This window comes from Tiliqua scincoides, chromosome 2 (genome assembly GCF_035046505.1).
Source record: "Tiliqua scincoides isolate rTilSci1 chromosome 2, rTilSci1.hap2, whole genome shotgun sequence".
Taxonomy (NCBI): domain Eukaryota; kingdom Metazoa; phylum Chordata; class Lepidosauria; order Squamata; family Scincidae; genus Tiliqua; species Tiliqua scincoides.
This window is the reverse complement of record NC_089822.1, coordinates 303,077-328,432: the sequence shown is the minus strand read 5'-3', so window position 1 is coordinate 328,432 and position 25,356 is coordinate 303,077. Positions and strand designations below refer to the sequence as shown.

The following is a 25,356-nucleotide window of genomic DNA, read 5'->3' as shown; positions in this document are numbered from 1 at the left end:
GATTTGCAAGAGGGACCATTCCTGCTGTAATGTTGGCATCCTTCCAGAAAGTGCGCCACAGGACTGGAGAGCGAAACAGCGAGGGGTCCCTTCACAGAGGGGGGAGATGCAGGTCCCCAGCCGGCAGCAGAACTGGCGAGCCAGGAGCAGGTGGGATTTGCACGTGCTCAAAGGCCAAGTGGGGAATGTCCCGCAGCTTGACTGTATAGCATGCAGAGTGGGGTTGAGGAGTAAAGGGACCAACCCTGTTGGCACAAGTGCCACTGCCCTGGAAAGCTGGGCCCTTAATGCTGAGAAGGAAAGATTCTCCAGGTGGCAGTGGAGTCATCTCAAAAACATCACAACCAATCACTCAGCCAATGGTGGTGTCATAAGCCGAAGGTCTCCGCGTTCATTCCTCTGCTCAATCTATTGCTGTCATTTCATGACCAGTTTTTTTCCTAATAAAACCAAAGACGGAACTTGTACGTTGTCTAATGCACAACGGTGCTTCTTCCTTGTGGCCTCCTCTGACCTGTCAAGTGCCTCCCATCTCTCTCTAAGCGTTCACTGGTGTAGCTAGAGGGGGGTGGCGCACCAAGTTTTGCAGGGAGCCTCCTTGCCACGTGCAAGCGGCTCCTCCCCCTCCCCTTGAGAGCCATTCGCCTCCATTTCTCCCCCTCCCCCCCGCCCACATGGCTCCCAAGGGGAGGGAGGAGCAGCTTGCATGCTGCGGTGAGGCTCCCTGCAAACTTGGTGCGCCACCCCCCCTCTAGCTACACCAGTGCTCTAGCCCATTCCCTCCCAGGCACACCTTTCCCGGATGCTCACTGTTGTGACGGAGGACCCCAGTCCTGAATGCTGCCTGCTCTGTGCAGAGAGTGAGGCTGGGCTGCAGGCAGCCTCCGGAGCACAGCTGGTGCCTGGGACGGGCAGGCCTTTGGGTGGCGAAGCGGAGAGTCTCTTGCGCCACTGATTCAGCGAAAGACGAACTTCCCATGAGTCAATCATGTGGCCTGTTTGCTCATGTCACTTTCACTGTGCTGCAGTTCAACAGCAGTATAGTGACAGTGAGGGGGCAGACCTGCCAGGGACCTCACCCCCCCCTGCAAAGCAGCCCGCTGCTGCCTTGGAACGAGCCACGGGGCTCTTCAAGGCAGAGGCAGCACTGGTGAGAACAGGCTCCGCAGCAGAGCTGTGCATGTCCTGTGTTCACTGCATGCGCTCTGGATAGTGGGCCCGGCCACCCACCCAGACGGGCGCTGCAGCTGGCTCAGCAGGCGGACGGTGCTGAGAATGGCTTCATGGTGGAGCTCCCTCTACCGCACGCTCGGCCGGTCTTGTGAGCTGCTCTGCAAGAGCTGCATCCTCCACCTTGCAGTTCGACTTGGCAGACCCTGTGCACAAAACGGGTTCCCGGCTCTTCTCCTGAGGCTGGCAAGGCCTCCGCAGCACACGTGTCCTGAGCCCCCCTTGCCCTCCTTGTTGCCCCCTCAACTGCCACTCATTTGTCCCACCCTGAGTACAGCCACAGCAGGGTTTTCTTCCAGGCAGCGCACTGCCCTGGTGCCTGCTGCTTCATGTTAGCCATGGGGGGAAGCTGCCATAAGCCACACGACCTAGCTCAGAGCTGCTGACACTGACTGACAGCAACCTTTTCCTCTCCCAACCAGAAGATGCTGCTGGGGACTCCACAGTGTCACCTGGGAGGCTCTTCTCCATGCACAACTTGTGCTTGTGCACCAAGTGATGAGCCTTCCCTGTCCAGCCCTCTCAGCAGGACGCTCCCCATCTCACTCTGCAGCTGCAACCTGAGAACGCCAGTGGCCCTGAGGTGGGGGCTGGGCTGCAGGCGGGTCGTGGCCCTGGCAAGCCAGGGGCCCAGTGGATTGCAAGCGTTCCACCTGCTCCTGGTCAGGGCAGGGCCTCGTCTGGATTTGGAGCCGGTGTGCCTGTGTTTTGGTCATGGCGTGCATGGCTGATCCATCTAGATGAGGCGTAGGCAAGTGGCACCTTCCTCTGTTTTCACACCTGTGTGGTCCCAAGGCAGTTCCTATCTGCAGCAGCATTAATGATGGTGGTGACGTCATCGGCAAAGCTCCAAAAGGCAGTCGCTGGCAAGGCCTGGAGGGATGTGGGACCACTCCAGCCCTGCTCAGGAAGAACTTTGTGAGAAGACCTCTGCTGCATTCCATGGTTTTCCAGAATTCAGTGGCCGTTTCATTGAGAAGCAAACGTGGCAGCATGGAAAGGGAATGGGGGAGCCACCAGGTGAGTGTCAAAGGGTGGGTGAAGGGGCTCTGCAGGTGGTCTGTGCGATCCTTCTTCCTGCCACGTTTATCCGTGGCTGGCTTGACACATGACTCTGCTTTGCTCGTCCCTTCACTTAAATTCGGCATCAAGGTCCAGGGTCTGTTCGTCTCTGGACGCCTTGCAGCTGGAGTGGTCCGTTCGAGAAAGCGAAGGCGCATTTCCTATCTACAGGAAACAGGGGAAAAAGTGACAGCAGCATGTGGCACCCAGCCAGCCCTCCGAGTGGAGCAGAGGGGAAGCAACTCTGCTGAGAGTCCCGAGGAGGCTGCGGCCCCCGTCTGGCCTGCAACCCCCTCGGGAGACTCTGGGGCAGGGCTGCTTCCTCATTTCAAGCCTGCATTTCTCCTCTTGGCTCCTCCACTCTCTCCCACCCCAGCGAAGTCAGCCAGGGAGAGATGACGCCTCCCTGACGTCTCTGGAAGTTGGGAAGGACCATGGAGGAAGTGAGCAGCTCTGTTTCTGGGACTTGCAGGAGCCTTCGACGGTAAGATGGCCCTCATTTTCTGACTTGCTTCCCGTCCTGTCAGCTCCACCCTGGCCACTTTTCAAGGGACAAAAAGCCCCAGGAGGGCCAACCCAGCTGGCTTCATAAGGTGGAGCGACCTGAGCTGTACCCACAGCAGCCTTTGGCTCTTTGCTTCTCCCTGCCCCCTTGGGTTAGGAGTAGACACCAGGCCCACAAGGATGCTGCCCTTCCTGGACAACCCTGAAGGAAGCAATGGGGGGAGCCTGCCTTCCTGAGAAGCTCAGGGCAGAGCAGAAGTTAAGCCAGGTTTCTGGAGTGGCTCCCAGCTCGGGTGGCAGGCGTGGTGCCACTTGGGCCAACTAGAGTGCCAGCAATTCTCCAGGCAGAGAATTTTCTTCCCTGGAAGACTGCCAGAGCCCCTCCCGCTGGCCTGCCTGTGCAGCTGTGCTTCCAGGGACTTGGGAGGGGTCTCCCCCTCTGGCCGCAGCCGGTCACCTGCCCGTTGTGGCTGTTCTCCTTCATGGTCCTCGCTTGGGGCTACAGGGCTGGGACTGGGCAGGCACCACAACAGCAGCACCACAGAGAGCGCTGCCAGGGCAGGGTGTGGCTTGTGGCAAATCCTGGTACCCCTCAGGCGCCCCATGACCTGTCGCCACCCTGGAGGTCTCTGCAGAGATCAGCACAGGCAACTGTCTCTGAAGGCAACTTGCATCGGGGGGGGACGCGGGACGCATTGGTGTCGCACTGCACCAGTGTCCAAAATGCTCCTGACCCTGTTCGACAGCAGGTGGTCCTGCTGTGCCCAGAGGGTGGCACTCCAGAAGCAGCAGTGTTGAGGGTTCTTTGAAGAGCGGGCAGAGGTCTCTTCAGACCAGAAGCCGAGGAGGCAGAGCCTCATTTCACAACACGCTGATGAATAAGCAGGTCTCCCCTCTCTGGTCCAAACGGAACCACTGAAGGTGGCTGGAAAATGCCAGGCTGCCAATCAACAAGCACCACTTCAAAAAGCCAGCAGTGACAGGTGCTTGGCCACCACACTCTGAGGGCTCCTCCTGAGGGCCACAGCGCATCAATGCTGCCCCCAGCGGAGGAATCCGCGAAGTAAGTGCCCAGCCCCACCCTGTGCTTCCACGTGCTGCTGGCAGCAGCTGTCTCTGCTTCTCCCTTCCCAGCACGGCAGACAGGACCAGCTGGAGCCCTGCACAGGCAGAGAAGCAAACCTCTGTCTCTGGGCACTCCTCACTTTGCTCTCTGCGGCCAGATCAGTCCCTGCCCCTGCCAGCTTGCCCAAGTCAGAAGATTCTGCCACCAGCTCAGCCTGCTGCCTTGTGGGCTGCAGTGGTGTCACCCTGACCATGGTCCTCCTCAGCCAGCCAACCCTCCCCCCCCCCCCCGTAAGAAGAGGGAGACTTGCAGGGCTGGCCAGGTTTGCCTTCCCCTCTTGGTGTGGGACCTGCCTTGCTGCGGGGTTGTCCTCCCCCTTTTGGGTGCTGAACCTCCAGGCTTAGGACCAAAATATCTCAAGGATCTTCTCCTCCCCCAAGTCTGCCCACCCTGGGTGGTCTCTCAGGGAAACTCTCTTGGGTCCTCCCACCGTCTGCCATGGCGTGCTTGGCAGTGACCTGTGAGGAAGCCTCCTCTGTTATGGCTCCACCGCATGGAACTTGGCCCCCTGGGAGGTGCACCACCCTCCCTTGCTGCCGGTCTCTGCTTTCCTTTCCTGGGAAGCCTTTGCTGCCCTGTGCTGGCACTGCCCGGCCCTCATTCTGAATGGCTGACTGTGCCCGCTGGTGTGTGTGATTGTGTTTGGGAAGCCATCTCAGCTGGAGGAGGAGGAGGGCAGGGTAGCCCTTTTCAAGATGAGCAAGAAGGAGGAATCCTGTCCCAGGTGGCAGCTCCTGCCCCTTGGCCTGTGGAGGAGAGTCAAGGCCCCTCCAGAGTGTGCAAAGTGTTGTGCGTGGCTGGCTCACTGGAGTGAACAACTGCGGGGGGGGGGGGCTTGACCCACGTCCCTGCCCGTGAGTCTGCTTTGCCTTCTGCTCCCTTCCTCCACCCTTCCTTTTCTCTGGCCCCTGCCTCCAGCTTCTGAGGCCTGGCCCCACTCCCCTTCTCTCAGGCCCCCCTTTTGCTCTTCCACGCCCTGTCTCTGGCCTCCTGGAGCTCCTGGCCTGTCGGCTCACATCCATTTGCTGCCACCTCTGCCAGGCTGATCTGCTCGGCCCCTCAGACCATGTTCTCTTGTGGGCCTCATTCTCACAGTATTCAGTGGTTTGTGGACCTGGCCTTGCACCCCAGAAGCGCAGCCACCATGCTTTTGTTTAGGACTTTGCAATTCTGAGTACTTCTGCGTGTGCCAGTCCATTGCTTTGCATCATGAATCGAGTGCTGGCTTTTGGGTGAGCTTGAGCCCCGAAGCTGCCTCTTGGAAGTGAGCATTGCAGGGGTCTTTCAGGAGCAATGTGAGGAGTGCCAAGGGGGCACACTGTCTGTTGACCCAAGGCACAGGCCATTCTGGCTTCACGGGCATATCTGCAAGCTTTTATGCAGCTCTCTGGAAGGGCTCTTAACACAGGTGTGTAGCAGATTGTCCTATGACAAGAGGAGGGATGGCTGGGCTGGGCTGGGCTGGGCTGCTGGGACAGTGTGCAGTCAATCCACTGTGCCTGAAAAGAGCCTTTCCTGCACCCGAATCAGTGAAATGGATGGTATGACCGGTTGGTGCCTCTTTTTGGGGGGCGGAACTGTCTTGGCAGCGATTGTCCCAGCCTCCATGTTCTGCCCTCAGCTCTGCCTGGGCAAGGGGCTTTCAGTCTGCTTCTCTCTCAGCAGAGATAGCGAGGCGAGTGAGCTAGTGTAGCCCTGGCCGGACTGGGGCAGCGGAGCACTTCTCCTCTGCTCACGGCGCTACCAGAGCCTTCCTGGATGCTCCGACAACCGGGTCCCATTTCTGGCGATGCCTTGGCCTTGTGTTGCTCTGCGGGGGGAGGGGGGGTCTGCAGCACAGCAAAACTGGGCAGAGAGGGGAACGCCTGCATGCAGGTCAGCCTGAGATGAGGCCGTGGCTCGTCCACCTGCCTGTGGAACCCGGGGCTGCAAGGAGAGTGGGGCGGCCTGCCAGGGCCCTGTGCTTTTGTCAGGGGCCTTCAGCAGGGAGTTGCATGCAGTGTGTGGAGCATAGCTCCCTCCCTCCCACACACAGCACAGCCCTGACCCGACACGCACCCCCTCTCCGGAAACAGCCGGCAGGGAAAACAGCCAGAGCTGGCTTGGCTGAGCTCCAGGGCTGATGGCCTCTCACTGTGTTTCCTTGGGAGGCTCTGAGAGTTTGAGGAACTGCTCAGGGCAGTGACGCCCCCTCATGTCCTCTGGCAGGCCCTGGCTGCTTCCCAATTTCCTTGAAGTTCGGGGCAGCAGACGGGGGAGTATGGGACAGCTCCAGCCTGTCACACTTGCAGGCCACACGCCTGAGCCCCACAAAAGATGAGACCCCTGCCAGTGCAACACTGCTCCCCCCCCCCGGCAAACCATCTTGTGAGCAAGCATGGTGGGGCTGGAGAGGGTGGTGCCTGGCTGCCTTCTGGAGCCTTCGGTCGAGTCACACCATGCCTCCAGCAGCTCCTCCTCCTCGGTTGCCACAGACCATGTTGAAAGCATTACACGCTGGGTAAAGAAATATTTTCTTCTGTCTGTCCGAACTCTCCCAACACTCAACTTTCGTGGATGTGTTATGCAAGTGGGAAAAGAGCATCGCTGAATCCAACCCCTGCATAACTTTGTATGTATCAATCATGTCCCCCCTCAGGCAGTGGCGTCGCTAGGGGGGTGCGGGCTGCACCAGGTGATGCGCACTGGGGGATGATGCACTAAAATTGTGGTTTGCTGAGCAACCCCGTCATGCCATACACTGTTGGATGCAGAATTTCCAGCGGAATGCAATGCAAAAAACCAGAGCGAAATAGCTCCTTTCCTTCAAAAGTTATGGCCAAAAAACCGGAAGGAAAAAATGCCTGGAGTCCTATGGAAAGTGAAACTGAAAGTGAAACCGTCGGAAAGGGCAGGCTGAGAGGATTCCAAAGACACCAGAATGGTCCTGATCCAATGAATGCAGCCCCAAAAAACACTGAGAAGGAGGTCTCTCCCTCCCAGCTGCGAATGTATTGAGCCCTATGGAAAGCGAAACAAAGCCATGTGGCCGTGTTTACTTGTGGTTAGGCGAACTTGCCTTAGTCTGTCGGAAAGGGCGGGCTGAGAGGACTCCAACAAAGTCAGAATGGTCCTGATCCAATGAATGCAGCCCCCAAAAACACTTGAGAAGGAGGTCCCTCTCTCCCTCCCAGCTGCAAATGTATTGAGCCCTAGGGACAGTGAAACAGCCTCCTGGTAGCATTTACTCGCGAGTAGGCAGATGTGCCTTGACTTGTGATCAGCTCAGTCAAAGGGGAATGTGAGGACATGGTCCCGATCCGATGGAACTGGAGCGCAACAAAAGCTCCAGAAGGCAGCCTCCCCCCCCCCCCCACTAGAAAGGACAAAAAAAGAGGCTTGAACTGGTAAGGGGAAAGTTTTCTATTTTGCACTTGTAAAGCCAGGTAGGTCTTTATCTTGATATGCTTGAAATAGAAGAACTTTAAACTGGGCACTGGGAGGGCTGGAAATCTCACTGATTCTTTAGGGGGGGGTTATTATTGCAGGCAGACGACAGAGAAAATTCACTTGGTGAAACAGGACTGGTTCCCCCTTATTTAATTTTTTTTTAAATTTAATTATTTATAATTATTTATTTTAATTTGCCTGATGTTGTCACTTCTGACCATAGCATCACTTCCAATGGGTCCTGGACAGATGGTCATTCTAAAAAGTGGGTCCCAGTGCTAAAAGTTTGAGAACTGCTGCCATAAGGTGTTAGTAAGTTGACACGTGTGTGTGTGTGTGTGTGTGTGTGTGTGTGTGTGTGTGTGTGTCACACTCTACAGACTCTACAAGTTTTCAAAATCACTAAACTCATAAGAACATAAGAACATAAGAACAGCCCCACTGGATCAGGCCATAGGCCCATCTAGTCCAGCTTCCTGTATCTCACAGCGGCCCACCAAATGCCCCAGGGAGCACACCAGATAACAAGAGACCTCATCCTGGTGCTCTCCCCTACATCTGGCATTCTGACTTAACCCATTCCTAAAATCAGGAGGTTGCGCATACACATCATGGCTTGTACCCCATAATGGATTTTTCCTCCAGAAACTCGTCCAATCCCCTTTTAAAGGCGTCTAGGCTAGACGCCAGCACCACATCCTGTGGCAAGGAGTTCCACAGACCGACCACGCGCTGAGTAAAGAAATATTTTCTTTTGTCTGTCCTAACCCGCCCAACACTCAATTTTAGTGGATGTCCCCTGGTTCTGGTATTATGTGAGAGTGTAAAGAGCATCTCCCTATCCACTCTGTCCATCCCCTGCATAATTTTGTATGTCTCAATCATGTCCCCCCTCAAGCGTCTCTTTTCTAGGCTGAAGAGGCCCAAACGCCGTAGCCTTTCCTCATAAGGAAGGTGCCCCAGCCCCGTAATCATCTTAGTCGCTCTCTTTTGCACCTTTTCCATTTCCACTATGTCTTTTTTGAGATGCGGCGACCAGAACTGGACACAATACTCCAGGTGTGGCCTTACCATAGATTTGTACAACGGCATTATAATACTAACCGTTTTGTTCTCAATACCCTTCCTAATGATCCCAAGCATAGAATTGGCCTTCTTCACTGCCGCCGCACATTGGGTCGACACTTTCATCGACCTGTCCACCACCACCCCAAGATCTCTCTCCTGATCTGTCACAGACAGCTCAGAACCCATCAGCCTATATCTAAAGTTTTGATTTTTTGCCCCAATGTGCATGACTTTACACTTACTGACATTGAAGCGCATCTGCCATTTTGCTGCCCATTCTGCCAGTCTGGAGAGATCCTTCTGGAGCTCCTCACAATCACTTCTGGTCTTTACCACTCGGAAAAGTTTGGTGTCATCTGCAAACTTAGCCACTTCACTGCTCAACCCTGTCTCCAGGTCATTTATGAAGAGGTTGAAAAGCACCGGTCCCAGGACAGATCCTTGGGGCACACCGCTTTTCACCTCTCTCCATTGTGAAAATTGCCCATTGACACCCACTCTCTGCTTCCTGGCCTCCAACCAGTTCTCAATCCAGGAGAGGACCTGTCCTCTAATTCCCTGACTGTGGAGTTTTTTCAGTAGCCTTTGGTGAGGGACCGTGTCAAACGCCTTCTGAAAGTCCAGATATATAATGTCCACGGGTTCTCCCGCATCCACATGCCTGTTGACCTTTTCAAAGAATTCTATAAGGTTTGTGAGGCAAGACTTACCCTTACAGAAGCCATGCTGACTCTCCCTCAGCAAGGCCTGTTCGTCTATGTGTTTTGAGATCCTATCTTTGATGAGGCATTCCACCATCTTACCCGGTATGGATGTTAGGCTGACCGGCCTATAGTTTCCCGGGTCCCCCCTCTTTCCCTTTTTAAAAATAGGTGTGACATTTGCTATCCTCCAATCTTCTGGTACCGTGGCCGTTTTGAGGGACAAGTTGCATACCTTAGTCAAGAGATCTGCAACTTCATTCTTCAATTCCTTAATAACCCTTGGGTGTATGCCATCAGGGCCCGGTGACTTATTGATCTTTAATTTATCAATGAGGTCTGAAACATCTTCTCTTTTAACCTCTATCTGACTTAACTCCTCGGTTAGGAGGGGCCGTTCGGGCAGCGGTATCTGCCCGAGGTCTTCTGCCGTGAAGACAGATGCAAAGAACTCATTTAATTTCTCTGCCATCTCTAAGTCTCCTTTTATCTCCCCTTTCCCTCCCTCACCATCCAGAGGGCCAACCGCTTCTCTGGCGGGTTTCCTGCTTCTAACATATTTGAAGAAGCTTTTATTATTCCCCTTAATGTTGCTGGCCATGCATTCCTCATAGTCTCGCTTGGCCTCCCCTATCACCTTCTTACATTTCTTTTGCCACAGTTTATGTTCCTTTTTATTCTCTTCATTAGGGCAAGACTTCCATTTACGGAAGGAAGCTTCCTTGCCCTTCACAGCCTCTCTAACTTGGCTGGTTAGCCATGCGGGCACTCTCCTGGATTTAGTGGAACCCTTCTTTCTTTGCGGTATACACCTCTGCTGGGCCTCTATTACTGTTGTTTTAAGCAGCCTCCATGCACTCTGGAGAGACTGGACTCTTTTTACCCTCCCTTTCAACCTCCTTCTAACCAGCCTCCTCATTTGAGGGAAGTCCGCCGGTCGGAAGTCAAGGGTTTTTGTTAGAGATTTGCCTGGTATTCTTCCCCCAACGTGCACGTCAAAACGGATCGCAGCATGATCACTGTTCCCCAATGGCTCAGTAACGTTTACATCTCTAACCAGGTCCTGCGTACCGCACAAAATTAAATCCAGAGTCACCTGTCCTCTGGTGGGCTCCGTGACTAGCTGATCTAAGCCACAGTCATTTAGCACGTCAAGAAATCCGGTTTCCTTATCGTGACCAGAACACAAATTGACCCAGTCAATATGAGGATAATTGAAGTCCCCCATGATTACAACCCTGTCCTTCCTTGTCACCTCCCTGATCTGTTTCCTCATTTCAAGGTCCCCATCAGATTTCTGGTCTGGAGGACGATAGCACACCCCCAGTATTACATCGCTGCTCAAGCCTGGTAATTTAACCCACAGAGATTCTACGGTGGAGTCGAACCCACCTTCAATCTCTACTTTGCTGGATTCTATCCCTTCCTTAACATAAACATAAACCCCACCTCCAACACGCCCCTGCCTGTCCCTCCTGTAGAGTTTATAGCCCGGGATTGCGGTATCCCACTGATTCTCCGCATTCCACCAGGTTTCCGTTATGCCCACTATGTCAATATTTTCCCTTGTCACCAGACATTCCAGTTCTCCCACCTTTGCTCGTAGACTTCGGGCATTCGCATAAAAGCATTTATACACGGAATGCCCCAGGATGGGCTGCTTATTCGCTCCTTTGTCCCCGCATCCTCTCATTGTGCCAAACTGTCTATCACATCCCATCTCCCTACCTTTCCCAATTTCTTCTCCTACCCTGCCTTTGTCTTGTTGTTCTCTAACCTCCCCATCCTCATCCCATAGGGATGAGGAGTCCCGAACCGGATGCCCCTCGGCTCCTGTCGGCCTTCCCCCAGGGATCAGTTTAAAAGCTGCTCTGCCACCTTTTTAATGTTATGCGCCAGCAGTCTGGTTCCATTCTGGAACTCAGAATTTGGAGGAATAATACCATCATGTTATGTATCAATCAATGCGTAATTTCATGCAGAATGCAAAGAAACAGAACAGAACAGTTTCTGGTGGAAGGGCACTCCTCCCAGTGAGCCCCACCTGCCGTCTGATCAGTTGAGACACAGGCAGGGTCAGCTCACCCCCATCTGCAGGCTGTGGATCCCAGGCTTGGAACAGTGGCGAAACATGGTACACGGGCTGGTTTGCTACAGTGGTTGTACATCAGTGTGTGAAACACCTCTGAACTCTGCGTGTTCCTGTCTGTGAACCTGTCCTGCTCCTGTTCCTGTTCCTGTGTGTTCACCTCTGTGAACCCTGTCATTCAGCATGTGGGGCCCCTGCTTGGCATGCAGAAGGTCCTTCCAGGCTCAATCCCTGGCGGCGTCTCCAGGTCAGGCAGCGCAAAATGCCTGCTTGAAAGGCTGGAGCGCTGCTGACAGTCAGTGCCTGACGCTGTTGCGCTTGACGGCTCAGGTGCAGGCAGCTTCCCCCTCCGTTCTCACACGTGTCATTATGCATCACAAATGGCTGCAAGGACCTGTGGCAGGCTCTGCCATCATCAGAGGCATCATGGTGGGAGAGGTGGGATGTGTCCCCTTTTTGTGCATGCACCAAGGGCACATATGCGCAGCTGCCAGTGCTCAGGGGCTGCTCACCCTCCTTCAGGCCTTTGCTGACTGCAGACTCTCACTACCTCCCCAGCACCAGAGGGTCCAAGCTGCAGCACTGGGTGTCATGTGCAGACCAAGCCTTGTCTTTCTGCTTCTCCCAGTGAGGCGCAGCCAGGCTCATGGCAGGAGGCACGGAGGCAGCTGCGCTTGGCCCACCTCCCTCAGCCTGGCAGTGGCTCTCCAGGGCCCGGGCAGACAGGCACACCCCCTTTCCATCCCCCCCCCCCGAGGCTGCCAGGGAGGGAAAGCAGAAGGCATGGTGGGCCCTGGGATGTCTGCACCTGCTTCTATGCTGGAGGCGCGGAGGCGAGCCGGCGGCCAGTGTAACCGTACCTGCCACATGAGCTGCGCTTGCAGTCTCAAGAAGGGGGCTTAGAACCGTGTCAGGTGGGAGAGAGACGGCCACAGTCACACACCTTTTCTTTTGGCTTCCAGGCCCTCCAAGGGAGGCTGCTGAAAGAAGGCTCCAGGATGCCACTCTCTGGATCATATTTTGGCAAGCAGCGGCTGAAAGGTAAGCCAGTGCTTGGGGCATCCTGTTGGCTTCTGCTGTCGCCCATGAACTGTCGGCTCGTTGGCCAAGTTCAGCTGCCTGGCCATGCAGCACTCACCTGCCTGGGGGTCTGGTTACAGCCTTGAGGCTAAAATGCTCCCAGCCCAGGCAAAAGAGGGCTGTCTTAACCATGGAAGGGCTGGAATGGGGAGATTTCCTCCACGGGCTCCCCCCAAGGAGTGCATGATGAGCCTGCCCACAGCGCAGGCAAAGCATGTTCTTTCTGGTCCTTTGCACCCCCATCCAAAGCAGCTGGCCGTCCAGTGGACCCCAGTGAAGCAAGGCCCTTTACCCCACAGACCGGTCTCCTGATGCCAGTCAGGGTGCTTGGGGAGCATAGGGTAAAACCTCTCCTGTCAGGGCCAGCTTCAGACCAATTTGGCCAAATCGGGCCCCACTCTCGGCCGGCAGATCAAGGCACTTACCTGAGTCTGAGAGATCACTGCCAGGTAGACCATGCCCAGCCAGCAAAAGAGATGCTGCCTGGACCGAGTGAGCACCTCGCTCTGTGGTTGACTCTCTGGCGTGGAATCTGGCGCGCGTGCCGAGGCCTCACAGAGAGTGTGGCGAGTGCAGTGTCGCTGCTGGTTGGCCCTCCCAACTGCCCTGAGTCCGACTGGCTTGAAATTGGCCTCTTCTTGAACCAGTTGTTGGTGGGGTCGTTACATCACTGCCACTCACTTCCAGGTGCCACAGTTTGCACGGGGTGCTATTGGCCCCAGGCTAGGCAAAGCCACTCATTCTGGAGAATAGGGGGCCCTGCAGGGGATGGGGCTCCACAAAAATGTTTTGCATTTGGCCCCGAAGCTCCTAAGGCTGGCCCTGAAGATCTTGGGAGAGGGGTGCTTGCATTTTCACCAGGGAGAAGTAGTGGGCCTGGGCTGCCGGGGCCAACAGCAAAGCCTCTGCATGTTTCTGGCAGAACTGTGGCTTCCAGTACATGTGTGAGGGGTGGGGAAACATGAGGTCTCACCAAGCCCTCTGATGCTCCTTTGGGGTTCTGCCAGAGCAGTTTCCCCCTCTAGGCAGAGCTGGGCACAAGGAGAGCAGAAAGTCACTGGCCCTTGGGAACGCCAGGGTCTTCTGAGCCAGACTCGCCGGTAACCCCAAGGCATCTCAGCTCTCCCTCCTCTCCAGAGGGACAGCTCTTGTGCTCCTCCTTCCTGCAACAGATGGGGCTGGGGTGGGTGGCTCATTTCTGTCTCAGTGGGGAGGTTGAGCAGCGTCAGTGTGCATCCTTCCTGGCCTGAAGCGAGTTCAGAGCTGATGTCAGAGCTGGTGTCAGCAAAGTCTCCTGCTTCCTCAAGCCTTTGCTCTGAGCCAGGTAACATCCCCCCCCTTTCCTGCTCTTCCTGAATCCCCATCCGTGATGAGTCGCCCTACGGAGCCTGCGGCTGCTGAGCCTGAGTCCTTCCCAGTCCACCGACACACACCAGGCCGTCAATTCTTTCGCAGAACGTGCTGCTTCCCGGGGGGGGGGGGGGAGAATCTGCCTTCAGGTGCCGGTGACAAGAGGTGGCTGACGGTTGTCTTTAGCCTGGTGGGGTAATGCCTGCTCCATTGTATCAGCCCCACGTCCTGAGTTCACGGAATGGGCATGTTCCGTGGGATGTCCACCTTTGTGAGATAGCCATGCTTTGAACACTGCAGCTGCCCATCCCTATCCCCACTATGATGCCCGGGAACATGGGTGCAAATGCTCCTTCCCGCATCACCTGCAGCCATTAGCAACAATGGCAGAGGACTCTTACCCACCCTCTGCCAAGGACCTGGTCAGGCACAGAGCGAAGGCAGTGGGGAGCAGTGGCAGTGGCAGCCTGCTGTCTGTCTTCCCGAGTACGCCGGTGTCCGGAGTCAGGATGCCCGAAGTTGCAGCGTGGTGCCCAGGAAAGAGAAGAAGGTTGCCTCTGCTGCTCCCTGCGCCTCTGCAGTGGTGGGGGGAGCAGAGCCACTGCCTGAGGGATTCCCCGACATGGCTGTGGGCCCTTGTGGGGGCAGGGGCTCCCAGGCCTGGCCCCATTAGTGGAGCCACCACTGATGGAAGTTACAGCAACAGATGATTTCCAGAGGGATGTGATTCAGATGAGTGAGTTGTCTGACTAGTGCAACCCCCCGCCTTGCTCCCCCTGCCCCACTCCGTCTCCTGGCTGCAGGGGGACACCACTCGCACAACCAGTGGCAGGTGATCCTTCTCTGGCTGTCTTGCCTGGTTGTGTACGCACACACGGATGGTACGAACAGTGAGTGGACCTGATGTTGGCCTGACAAGATAGATGGCCCTGCTGAGGCACGCATGCCAGGCGCCTCCCCTCACTCCTGCCTGCCCAAAGTGCTGTTTCTGTCCCTTTAACTGGGTGGGGTGTGCCAGCTGAGAAGGGCTCTCCTTCCCTTCACAGCCATCCCCTTGTTTTCTGTCCCTGGAGAAACAGCCAGCAACCCCCCCCCCCCCAAGTCACCTCTTTCACAAAGGGAGGCAGCCCAGCAGGCTCATCAGCACAGAAGGTGAGAGCGCAGGCTGAGGCCAGTGAGATCCCTGGTGGGTGACTTTCCTCCTTCCACTCAAGGGCTTCTGTGGCCCCTTCCTCTCCTCTCGCCCTCCTGTTGCAAGGTCAAGAGCAAAGTTCAAAAGCAAACTCAGTAGGCAAGAGTGGTGATCGTCTGCAAGCTTTATTTCGTTGCCAGTGTTACACAGGACCAAAGAGACTACTGACACCAACGAAAGGTTTAAGGCCTTTATTGTTCAGAATGGAACCTTAACCAAATGAGAACACAACCTAGTTCCAAATTCCCTGAGGCAGGCAGGCACTATGCAGGCGGGAGGCAGCAGGACTTGAGGCAAAGGGGCTGGGTGATTGCTCCCTGGTTCTCTGTGTGGCTCTTCCAGGGGCTCCTTGCTGCAACTCTCTCCTCAGCTCAGGTTTCAGCTCTCAGCAGCAGGGTCTCTCCCAGCTCAGTCTTGAAGCTCCTCTCAGCAAGGCTTCCCTGGTGGTCTATTCAAGCCCAGTCTTGTGCAGCCCCTTTTATAGGCCTCTGCACGCAGCAGTCTCTATCTTCCCTCCACGGGTACTGCAGCCTCCTCTCCTGCAGCAGTTTTCCCTCAGGTCCTCCTCAGTCAAACTCAACTTTTTTACACATAACACCAGCAACGGGCCTCTCAGGGACTTCTTGTCCAAAGTGGGGAGCAATGTGAAAACTCTCAGTGCCTCCAGAGAATAGCGATGTTCCAACGTGAATCCTTGCCTTATATAGGATTCTGGCTTCTTTGTCTGAAAAATCTCACTGTCATTGGCTGGAGGTCATGACATCAGAAATGGGGGCTTTCTCAGGATTGGTTACAGGTTTACAAGCATCTGATTGGTCAGTTTCAAGTTTCAGTTTCCTTATAAGGCAAATACTTATACAAAAACAGGTTCCAACAACAACTAGATGGCACTGTTTACCCATTTATTACAGAACTCGTTTAAATTCCTCTCTATCAAACAGTATGGGCTTTCTATAAACTAAACTTTTGGTCTTCTGTAATTCTCAATATGTATATACACTTGATTTAATATCAAACAGACTGAATTCTTCCTGCAAACAAGGGTTTTTAAGAGACTTCTCTCTTTGTTAGATCCTGCTTTCTCTGTTAACTTAGATGTTTTCCAGATCAGGGGATCCTCTTAGGAATGTTCTTTGCTTATCTGTTCTTGTCTTAGCTGATTTGTAGGTGTTTGTATCTACCAAACTCTATCTCTGTCTGTCAAACAAGATAAACTGTCTTTTCATTAAACTGCTTCTGACCTCAACTATCTGCTCTTGGTACCAAGAGAGATATATATAAATTTCCTGGTTACTCCCTAGTTCTCTGTATGTTGTATCTTATCTAGTTCCATTAAGGTGACAGGCATGATCTAGAGTTGGAATGCCTCTACTAACTGTGAGGAGTAACCCTATACTACATTCCAAGTCCATGAGCTTGTTTGTATTACCTTTTGATTAATTAACTGTGCTACATCTGCTTTTCAAGGTTAATTTGAGACACATCTGAAACCTAAGTCTTTTCAATTTAGCTTCCACTATTCCGTGTATTCCATGCTTTGATCAAACTATTTTTAACAGCTAAAATTCACTCTTCCTTATATATTGTTAATTGTATTCTATAACCATTAACATACATGCTAACTTTCATAATTCATTTGGCATTTCTATGAACCTTTGGTGTGCTGCTTTGGCAGTTTCCAGAGAGAGAGAGAGAGAGACCTTCTGTTAATTTACAACTCTAAGGGCACTACTCAGTAGGCATTAAAAGCACATACACAGTAGCCTGTCATTAGCACAGATCTGCAACATTTCCCCAAATGCAGTCACACACCATGGTGTTGCTTTGGTAAAATGCATATACAAGACTCTTTTGACATGAAACCTTCTAATAGCTTTGCACATTTTGGTTCTAAAGAAAGCTTGTTTAAACCCTAAATTGCTCTTTATTCAGAAACAGGCATTCAAGTTTGAGAGTGTATTTTAAAGACACTCCTCTGTTCAGCCTAGCTTCATCCATCATCCTACCAATTAGCCTGACAGCTGGTAAATTCCAGTCTCATTCTTATCTGATGCTTCGACAACTTAGCAATAAAACATCCCCTGATTTACAGTTTGCCATCAGCTTTGCTATTTTAAACTTCTTCAGAGAGGGCAAAATAGATTTCATATGTTTTAAGCATTGCTAAACATAATTTTCCTATTTCTTAAACCATATAAGCATAACATTTTGTTCTAAACTAATTCATTCATAACATTGCATTGACATTATTAACATAAGTAAACATTTGCATAAATGATTAGTTTCAGCATAATGGCTACATACACTCATAGCTTCATTAAGCATTTGGTCTGTTAGCATTTGTGTTTGGCTTTTGGCTTTCACCTGCCTGCATCACTCCAACTGCCACTTTCTGTCTAGGCTCGGATGCCAACCCTTCATTCCCTTGCCTGCATTCCGCAGCCTCCTCAGTGGGGCCCCTCCCTTCTGTTGTTGCTGGAGCTGGCCATGCGGAAGTGAGCGGGACACTTGGCCTGCTGAGCGACCCTCCTCCTGCTGTGGAAGCACAAAGGGGAAGCACAAAGCACAGTTTGGGGAGACTTGGTGCACCACACGTGTGGGACTGAGCTGGCACAGGAAGGGAAAAGAGAACATGTCACGAAGGAAAACCTGGGGATGCCAGCACTCAAGGAGGTCCCTTGCTCTCCCCCCCCCTTTTGAATTCAGGCATTCCCTCTCAGCCTGATTTCTCAATGGGGGGGGAGGCTCTGATTTGTTGGGGGGGGGTTCTGAGAGCAGCCCATGCGGAGCTCTGGCTTGAAAGAAGCCTGCGGAGTGTACAGCATGCATGGTGGGGCTCTCAGCTCATAAGAAGAGCCCCACTGGATAGGCCAAAGGCCCATCTAGTCCAGCTTCCTGTATCTCACTCACAGGGGCCCACCAAATGCTTCAGGGAGCGCACAAGACAACAAGACACAACCTGGGTCCAGGTGCCCTCCCTTGCACCTGGCATTCTGAGGCAACCCACTTCTAAAATCAGGAGCTTGCACATACCTTTTCCTCCAGAAATTTGTCCAATCCCCTCTTAAAGGCACCTAGGTGAGATGCTATCACAACTTTCTGTGGCAAGGAGTTTCACAGGCTAATTGCATGCTGGGTAAAGAAATATTCTCTTTTGTCTGTCCTGACTCTCCCAACACTCAATTTTACTGGATGTCCCCTGGTTCTGGTGTTGTGTGAGAGTCTAAAGAGACTCGCTCTACCACCCCATGCATAATTTTATATGTCAGTCATGTCCCCCCTCAGGTGCTTTTCTTCTCAACTGAGGTGCCCCAAATGCTGTAGCTGTTCCTTGTAAAGAGGTGCCCCAGCCCAGTCATCATTTTGGTTGTTCTCTTCTGCACCTTTTCCATTTCCACTATGTCCTTTTTGAGATGTGGCAACCAGAACTGGACGCAATACTCCAGGTGTGGCCTTACTAATGGTGTGCCCATGAGGTGCCCCCTCCATGGCTGGTGGCAGCTTTGGGGGGAGTTTCAGCCAAGGCCCTGGTGTGGAGGAGGTTAGCTTGCCCCCCCCCACGAGCACACAGCTCCAGGCACAATCAGCTCCTTGCCTGTATCCTGCTTGTGGGGGGCAGAAAGAACAAAGGCAGCTGGAGTTCTGGGCACCTCCACATTCTTGCCTCAACTCTTGTTTGGCCTCTTCCACAAAAACGAACCTGGTTCACCTGCGCAGAGTCCTGGAGGATCAGAGTTGGAAGGCTGTCGAGTGTGGGAGGGAGGCCCTCTGAGAAGTCCAGACACACTCCCTTGTGCTGGGGTGGTGGCTCAGTGCCCCATGTGCACTGAGTGGGGAGCTGCAGCTAAGATGGCCAGCAAAGGAACCCTGAAGGCTTGTGAGCCCATTTTAAGCCAATCCTAAGCGTGTGCTCTGGGACTACCCCCCCCCCAATCATAAGAACATAAGAACAGCCCCACTGGATCAGGCCATAAGCCCATCTAGTCCAGCTTCCTGTATCTCACAGCGGCCCACCAAATGCCCCAGGGAGCACACCAGACAACAAGAGACCTGCAAAGCTTCCTGGGAATTGTAGTTAAGAACATAAGAACAGCCCCACTGGATCAGGCCAAAGGCCCATCTAGTCCAGCTTCCTGTATCTCACAGCGGCCCACCAAATGCCCCGGGGAGCACACCAGATAACAAGAGACCTGCAAGGCTTCCTAGGAATTGTAGTTAAGAACATAAGAACAGCCCCACTGGATCAGGCCACAGGCCCATCTAGTCCAGCTTCCTGTATCTCACAGTGGCCCACCAGATGCCCCAGGGAGTACACAAGACAACAAGAGACCTGCATCCCGGTGCCCTCCCCTGCATCTAGCATTCTGAATTCTACATCTGGCAGACATCGCCTCCCCTGCATCTGGCAGACATTCTGCATCTGGCATTCCGACATAGCCCATTTCTAAAATCAAAAGACAGACAAAAGAAAATATTTCTTTACTCAGTGTGTGGTTGGTATGTGGAACTCCTTGCCACAGGATGTGGTGACGGCATCTGGCCTGGATGGCTTTGAAAGGGGATTGGACAAGTTTTGGGACGAAAAATCCATTATGGGGTACAAGCCACGATGCGTATGTGCAACCTCCTGATTGTAGAAATGGGCTATGTCAGACGCAAGGGAGGGCACCAGGATGAGGTCTCTTGTTATCTGGTGTGCTCCCTGGGGCATTTGGTGGGCCACTGTGAGATACAGAAAGCTGGACTAGATGGGCCTATGGCCTGATCCAGTGGGGCTGTTCTTATGTTCTTAAGTCCCCCATGATTACAACCCTGTCCCTCCTTGTCACCTCCCTGATCGGTTTCCTCATTTCAAGGTCCCCTTCTGGTTTTTGGTCTGGAGGGCGATAGCATGCTCCCAGTATTACATCCCTCCTCAGGCCTGGTAATTTGACCCATAGAGATTCTATGGAGTCGGACCCACCAGTCTTCAGAGACAGCAGCTGAGCGGGCAGGGCTCTGCAGAAGCAGCAGAAGCTCCCATTTCCAGCACACATGAAATACATCAGAGGCAGGAAAAGGCCTTTGCTTCTCTGGAACGGAGCCAGTGAGGAGTTCGATTTAGTTCTGCTCTATGCAAACTGAGAATGGATCCCTGGGACCTGGAGCCATCAATGCCCCTCAGCCTGCCTGGCAGCAGTGCCCCAGAGTCTGGCTGGTTGGCTCTTGGCCAGCCTTGTTCTTGGAGGCATCTACCTGTGGACTGGGCCTGTGCTCTGACACAGGTAAAACATCTGCCCTGACCAAAGCGTTGGGCCACTACCCCATCCTAGAACAGGGTATTGTCTGGGATGGGTGGGTGATATTACTGTCCAGCCACTGAGCCGCTCTAGTTCAGGAGTCTCCCTCTGCCTCATCTGACATTACTGCCTTCCCGGGTCTTAGAACATAAGAACATAAGAACAGCCCCACTGGATCAGGCCATAGGCCCATCTAGTCCAGCTTCCTGTATCTCACAGCGGCCCACCAAATGCCCCAGGGAGCACACCAGATAACAAGAGACCTCATCCTGGTGCTCTCCCCTACATCTGGCATTCTGACTTAACCCATTCCTAAAATCAGGAGGTTGCGCATACACATCATGGCTTGTATCCCATAATGGATTTTTCCTCCAGAAACTCATCCAATTCCCTTTTAAAGGCGTCTAGGCTAGACGCCAGCACCACATCCTGTGGCAAGGAGTTCCACAGACCGACCACGCGCTGAGTAAAGAAATATTTTCTTTTGTCTGTCCTAACCCGCCCAACACTCAATTTTAGTGGATGTCCCCTGGTTCTGGTATTATGTGAGAGTGTAAAGAGCATCTCCCTATCCACTCTGTCCATCCCCTGCATAATTTTGTATGTCTCAATCATGTCCCCCCTCAAGCGTCTCTTTTCTAGGCTGAAGAGGCCCAAACGCCGTAGCCTTTCCTCATAAGGAAGGTGCCCCAGCCCCGTAATCATCTTAGTCGCTCTCTTTTGCACCTTTTCCATTTCCACTATGTCTTTTTTGAGATGCGGCGACCAGAACTGGACACAATACTCCAGGTGTGGCCTTACCATAGATTTGTACAACGGCATTATAATACTAACCGTTTTGTTCTCAATACCCTTCCTAATTATCCCAAGCATAGAATTGGCCTTCTTCACTGCCGCCGCACATTGGGTCGACACTTTCATCGACCTGTCCACCACCACCCCAAGATCTCTCTCCTGATCTGTCACAGACAGCTCAGAACCCATCAGCCTATATCTAAAGTTTTGATTTTTTGCCCCAATGTGCATGACTTTACACTTACCGACATTGAAGCGCATCTGCCATTTTGCTGCCCATTCTGCCAGTCTGGAGAGATCCTTCTGGAGCTCCTCACAATCACTTCTGGTCTTTACCACTCGGAAAAGTTTGGTGTCGTCTGCAAACTTAGCCACTTCACTGCTCAACCCTGTCTCCAGGTCATTTATGAAGAGGTTGAAAAGCACCGGTCCCAGGACAGATCCTTGGGGCACACCGCTTTTCACCTCTCTCCATTGTGAAAATTGCCCATTGACACCCACTCTCTGCTTCCTGGCCTCCAACCAGTTCTCAATCCAGGAGAGGACCTGTCCTCTAATTCCCTGACTGTGGAGTTTTTTCAGTAGCCTTTGGTGAGGGACCGTGTCAAACGCCTTCTGAAAGTCCAGATATATAATGTCCACGGGTTCTCCCGCATCCACATGCCTGTTGACCTTTTCAAAGAATTCTATAAGGTTCGTGAGGCAAGACTTACCCTTACAGAAGCCATGCTGACTCTCCCTCAGCAAGGCCTGTTCGTCTATGTGTTTTGAGATCCTATCTTTGATGAGGCATTCCACCATCTTACCTGGTATAGATGTTAGGCTGACCGGCCTATAGTTTCCCGGGTCCCCCCTCTTTCCCTTTTTAAAAATAGGCGTGACATTTGCTATCCTCCAATCTTCTGGTACCGTGGCCGTTTTGAGGGACAAGTTGCATACCTTAGTCAAGAGATCTGCAACTTCATTCTTCAATTCCTTAATAACCCTTGGGTGTATGCCATCAGGGCCCGGTGACTTATTGATCTTTAATTTATCAATGAGGTCTGAAACATCTTCTCTTTTAACCTCTATCTGACTTAACTCCTCGGTTAGGAGGGGCCGTTCGGGCAGCGGTATCTGCCCGAGGTCTTCTGCCGTGAAGACAGATGCAAAGAACTCATTTAATTTCTCTGCCATCTCTAAGTCTCCTTTTATCTCCCCTTTCCCTCCCTCACCATCCAGAGGGCCAACCGCTTCTCTGGCGGGTTTCCTGCTTCTAACATATTTGAAGAAGCTTTTATTATTCCCCTTAATGTTGCTGGCCATGCGTTCCTCATAGTCTCTCTTGGCCTCCCCTATCACCTTCTTACATTTCTTTTGCCACAGTTTATGTTCCTTTTTATTCTCTTCATTAGGGCAAGACTTCCATTTACGGAAGGAAGCTTCCTTGCCCTTCACAGCCTCTCTAACTTGGCTGGTTAGCCATGCGGGCACTCTCCTGGATTTAGTGGAACCCTTCTTTCTTTGCGGTATACACCTCTGCTGGGCCTCTATTACTGTTGTTTTAAGCAGCCTCCATGCACTCTGGAGAGACTGGACTCTTTTTACCCTCCCTTTCAACCTCCTTCTAACCAGCCTCCTCATTTGAGGGAAGTCCGCCCGTCGGAAGTCAAGGGTTTTTGTTAGAGATTTGCCTGGTATTCTTCCCCCAACGTGCACGTCAAAACGGATCGCAGCATGATCACTGTTCCCCAATGGCTCAGTAACGTTTACATCTCTAACCAGGTCCTGCGTACCACACAAAATTAAATCCAGAGTCACCTGTCCTCTGGTGGGCTCCGTGACTAGCTGATCTAAGCCACAGTCATTTAGCACGTCAAGAAATCCGGTTTCCTTATCGTGACCAGAACACAAATTGACCCAGTCAATATGAGGATAATTGAAGTCCCCCATGATTACAACCCTGTCCTTCCTTGTCACCTCCCTGATCTGTTTCCTCATTTCAAGGTCCCCATCAGATTTCTGGTCTGGAGGACGATAGCACACCCCCAGTATTACATCGCTGCACAAGCCTGGTAATTTAACCCACAGAGATTCTACGGTGGAGTCGGACCCACCTTCAATCTCTACTTTGCTGGATTCTATCCCTTCCTTAACATAAAGGGCCACCCCACCTCCAACACGCCCCTGCCTGTCCCTCCTGTAGAGTTTATAGCCCGGGATTGCGGTATCCCACTGATTCTCCGCATTCCACCAGGTTTCCGTTATGCCCACTATGTCAATATTTTCCCTTGTCACCAGACATTCCAGTTCTCCCACCTTTGCTCGTAGACTTCGGGCATTCGCATAAAAGCATTTATACACGGAATGCCCCAGGATGGGCTGCTTATTTGCTCCTTTGTCCCCGCATCCTCTCATTGTGCCAAACCGTCTATCACATCCCATCACGCTACCTTTCCCAATTTCTTCTCCTACCCTGCCTTTGTCTTGTTGTTCTCTAACCTCCCCATCCTCATCCCATAGGGATGAGGAGTCCCGAACCGGATGCCCCTCGGCTCCTGTCGGCCTTCCCCCAGGGATCAGTTTAAAAGCTGCTCTGCCACCTTTTTAATGTTATGCGCCAGCAGTCTGGTTCCATTCTGGTTCAAATGGAGCCCGTCCTTCTTGTACAGGCCCCGCTTGTCCCAAAACGTTCCCCAGTGCCTAACGAATCTAAACCCCTCCTCCCTACACCACCGTCTCATCCACGCATTGAGACCCCTGATCTCCGCCTGCCTAGCTGGCCCTGCGCGTGGAACAGGTAGCACTTCAGAGAACGCTACCTTTGAGGTCCTGGCTTTCAGCTTCCTGCCTAAAAGCCTAAATTTGGCCTCCAGGACCTCCCAGCTACACTTGCCCACGTCGTTGGTGCCGACATGCACCACAGCCGCTACCTCTCCCCCAGCACTGTCTACCAGCCTGTCTAGACGAGAAGTGATGTCCGCAACCTTCGCACCAGGCAGGCAAGTCACCATGCGGTCCTCACATCCGTCGCAAACCCCCCTCTCTATGTTTCTAATAATCGAATCCCCCACTACAAGAAGCCCCCGACCCCCCTCCCGCCGAGGAGTATCCCGAGTGCGCTCGGATACGGGCCCATCCCCTGGAGAAGGGATCCCCCCTAGGGGATTGTTTCCCTCCTCTCCAGGATGTTTCCCTCCTCTCCAGGTCTTCCTCCTGTGGCAAGGAGCAGGGCGTAGGGGCACCCGTCAGGCATGAAGTCCACACTCTGCCCCGTTAACCCCTAGAACAGGGGTGTCAAACATAAGGCCCCAGGGCCGGATGTGGCCCGTGGAAGCTTTTTAACTGGCCCTCAGGCTCTCAGCTGCTGAGCAGTGCTGGTGTTATTGCTGAAAGGGCAGCCCACTTGAAAATTGGGCTCTCCTGTATGTTGAAATATGATCAAGTTTTGTGTCTTTTCTGTCATTTGCAGCTAATGAGTTTCTAAGTGAGAAAAAGTGCTTATTTTTGGTTATGACCTGTTTAATGACATCACTTCCTGCCTAATGACATCACTTCCGGCCCTCAGCAGGCATCATGAATGCTGTGTGGTCCTCCGTATGAAATGAGTTTGACACATCTTCTGAGTGCTCCAGAGCAGAGCAGTGACCTGAACTCCTACCAGAGTGTCTGTGGGGAGGTATGTGGAGCACTTGTGTGGGCACACTGCCAGGCTCAGTAGTGGAGGGAACTGGCCTGAGCCAGGGTGACCAACGACTCCTTCTGGTGCTACCCTTCCCATTCCTCCCTGCGGAGTCCCGAGAGGCACCTGAAGCAACTGTGCACTGCTTGGTGCAGTTCTGTTGCCTGGGCCGCTTGCATCACAATGGGGTGGAAGCTTCTCCAGGTGCAGCCTGCAGCCTGCGCTCATGAGCCAGGGAAGAGCTTGTCCATCACGCTGGTGTTTCTGTCACCTGCGGCAGGGGGTGCCTCCAGGTGGGAAAAGGCTGTGTTCACTCTTATCATTGTAGCAGGGATTCCCCGCTACTCCAGGGGCAGGGTGGCCAACTCTGCCGGGCATGATGCCACGTCCCTTGGCTAAGGAAGCCCTGCTCAAGGCTCCAGGCTGGCAATCCGGTGTCACCTGGAGGGGGTGCTGAGTCCCAGGGAGCCCAGTCCAGCCTGGAGGATGGGCTGCCCTTTGCAGACTTCACATATGGCCTTGCTTGGGAGTGGGAATTGCCTCTTCCCTGGCCACAAGGAAATCCTCGCAGGGGGAGAGGGGCTATGGCTCTGCCTGGGGGAGCACAATCCAGATCAAATTGTGGCACTGAGGAAGGAGCCAGGCTGGGCCTCACCTCCATGCGGCCACTGGAAGGGCTTGTGCTTCAGAGGGGAAAGTGCCACCATTGTAGTCACCACTTGTAGAACCCCCTGCATGTTCCTTATGCAAAAGCCCTCACATGCTGGACAGCGTTTGCCTTCCCCCAGCA

General features: G+C 53.2%; 1 protein-coding gene across 1 annotated transcript in view; it reads left to right on the top strand.

The window, feature by feature from the left end:
• Window positions 1–2,529: 2,529 nt before the first annotated feature.
• LOC136640555 (phospholipid-transporting ATPase ID-like) overlaps window positions 2,530–25,356 on the top strand; it is an 81,703-nt gene continuing 58,876 nt past the window's right edge. Inside the window, 2 exon segments of the mRNA XM_066615697.1 lie at window positions 2,530–2,776; window positions 12,172–12,250. Of these exon segments, the coding sequence (XP_066471794.1) occupies window positions 12,208–12,250 (43 nt within the window). The 5' untranslated portion in view covers window positions 2,530–2,776; window positions 12,172–12,207.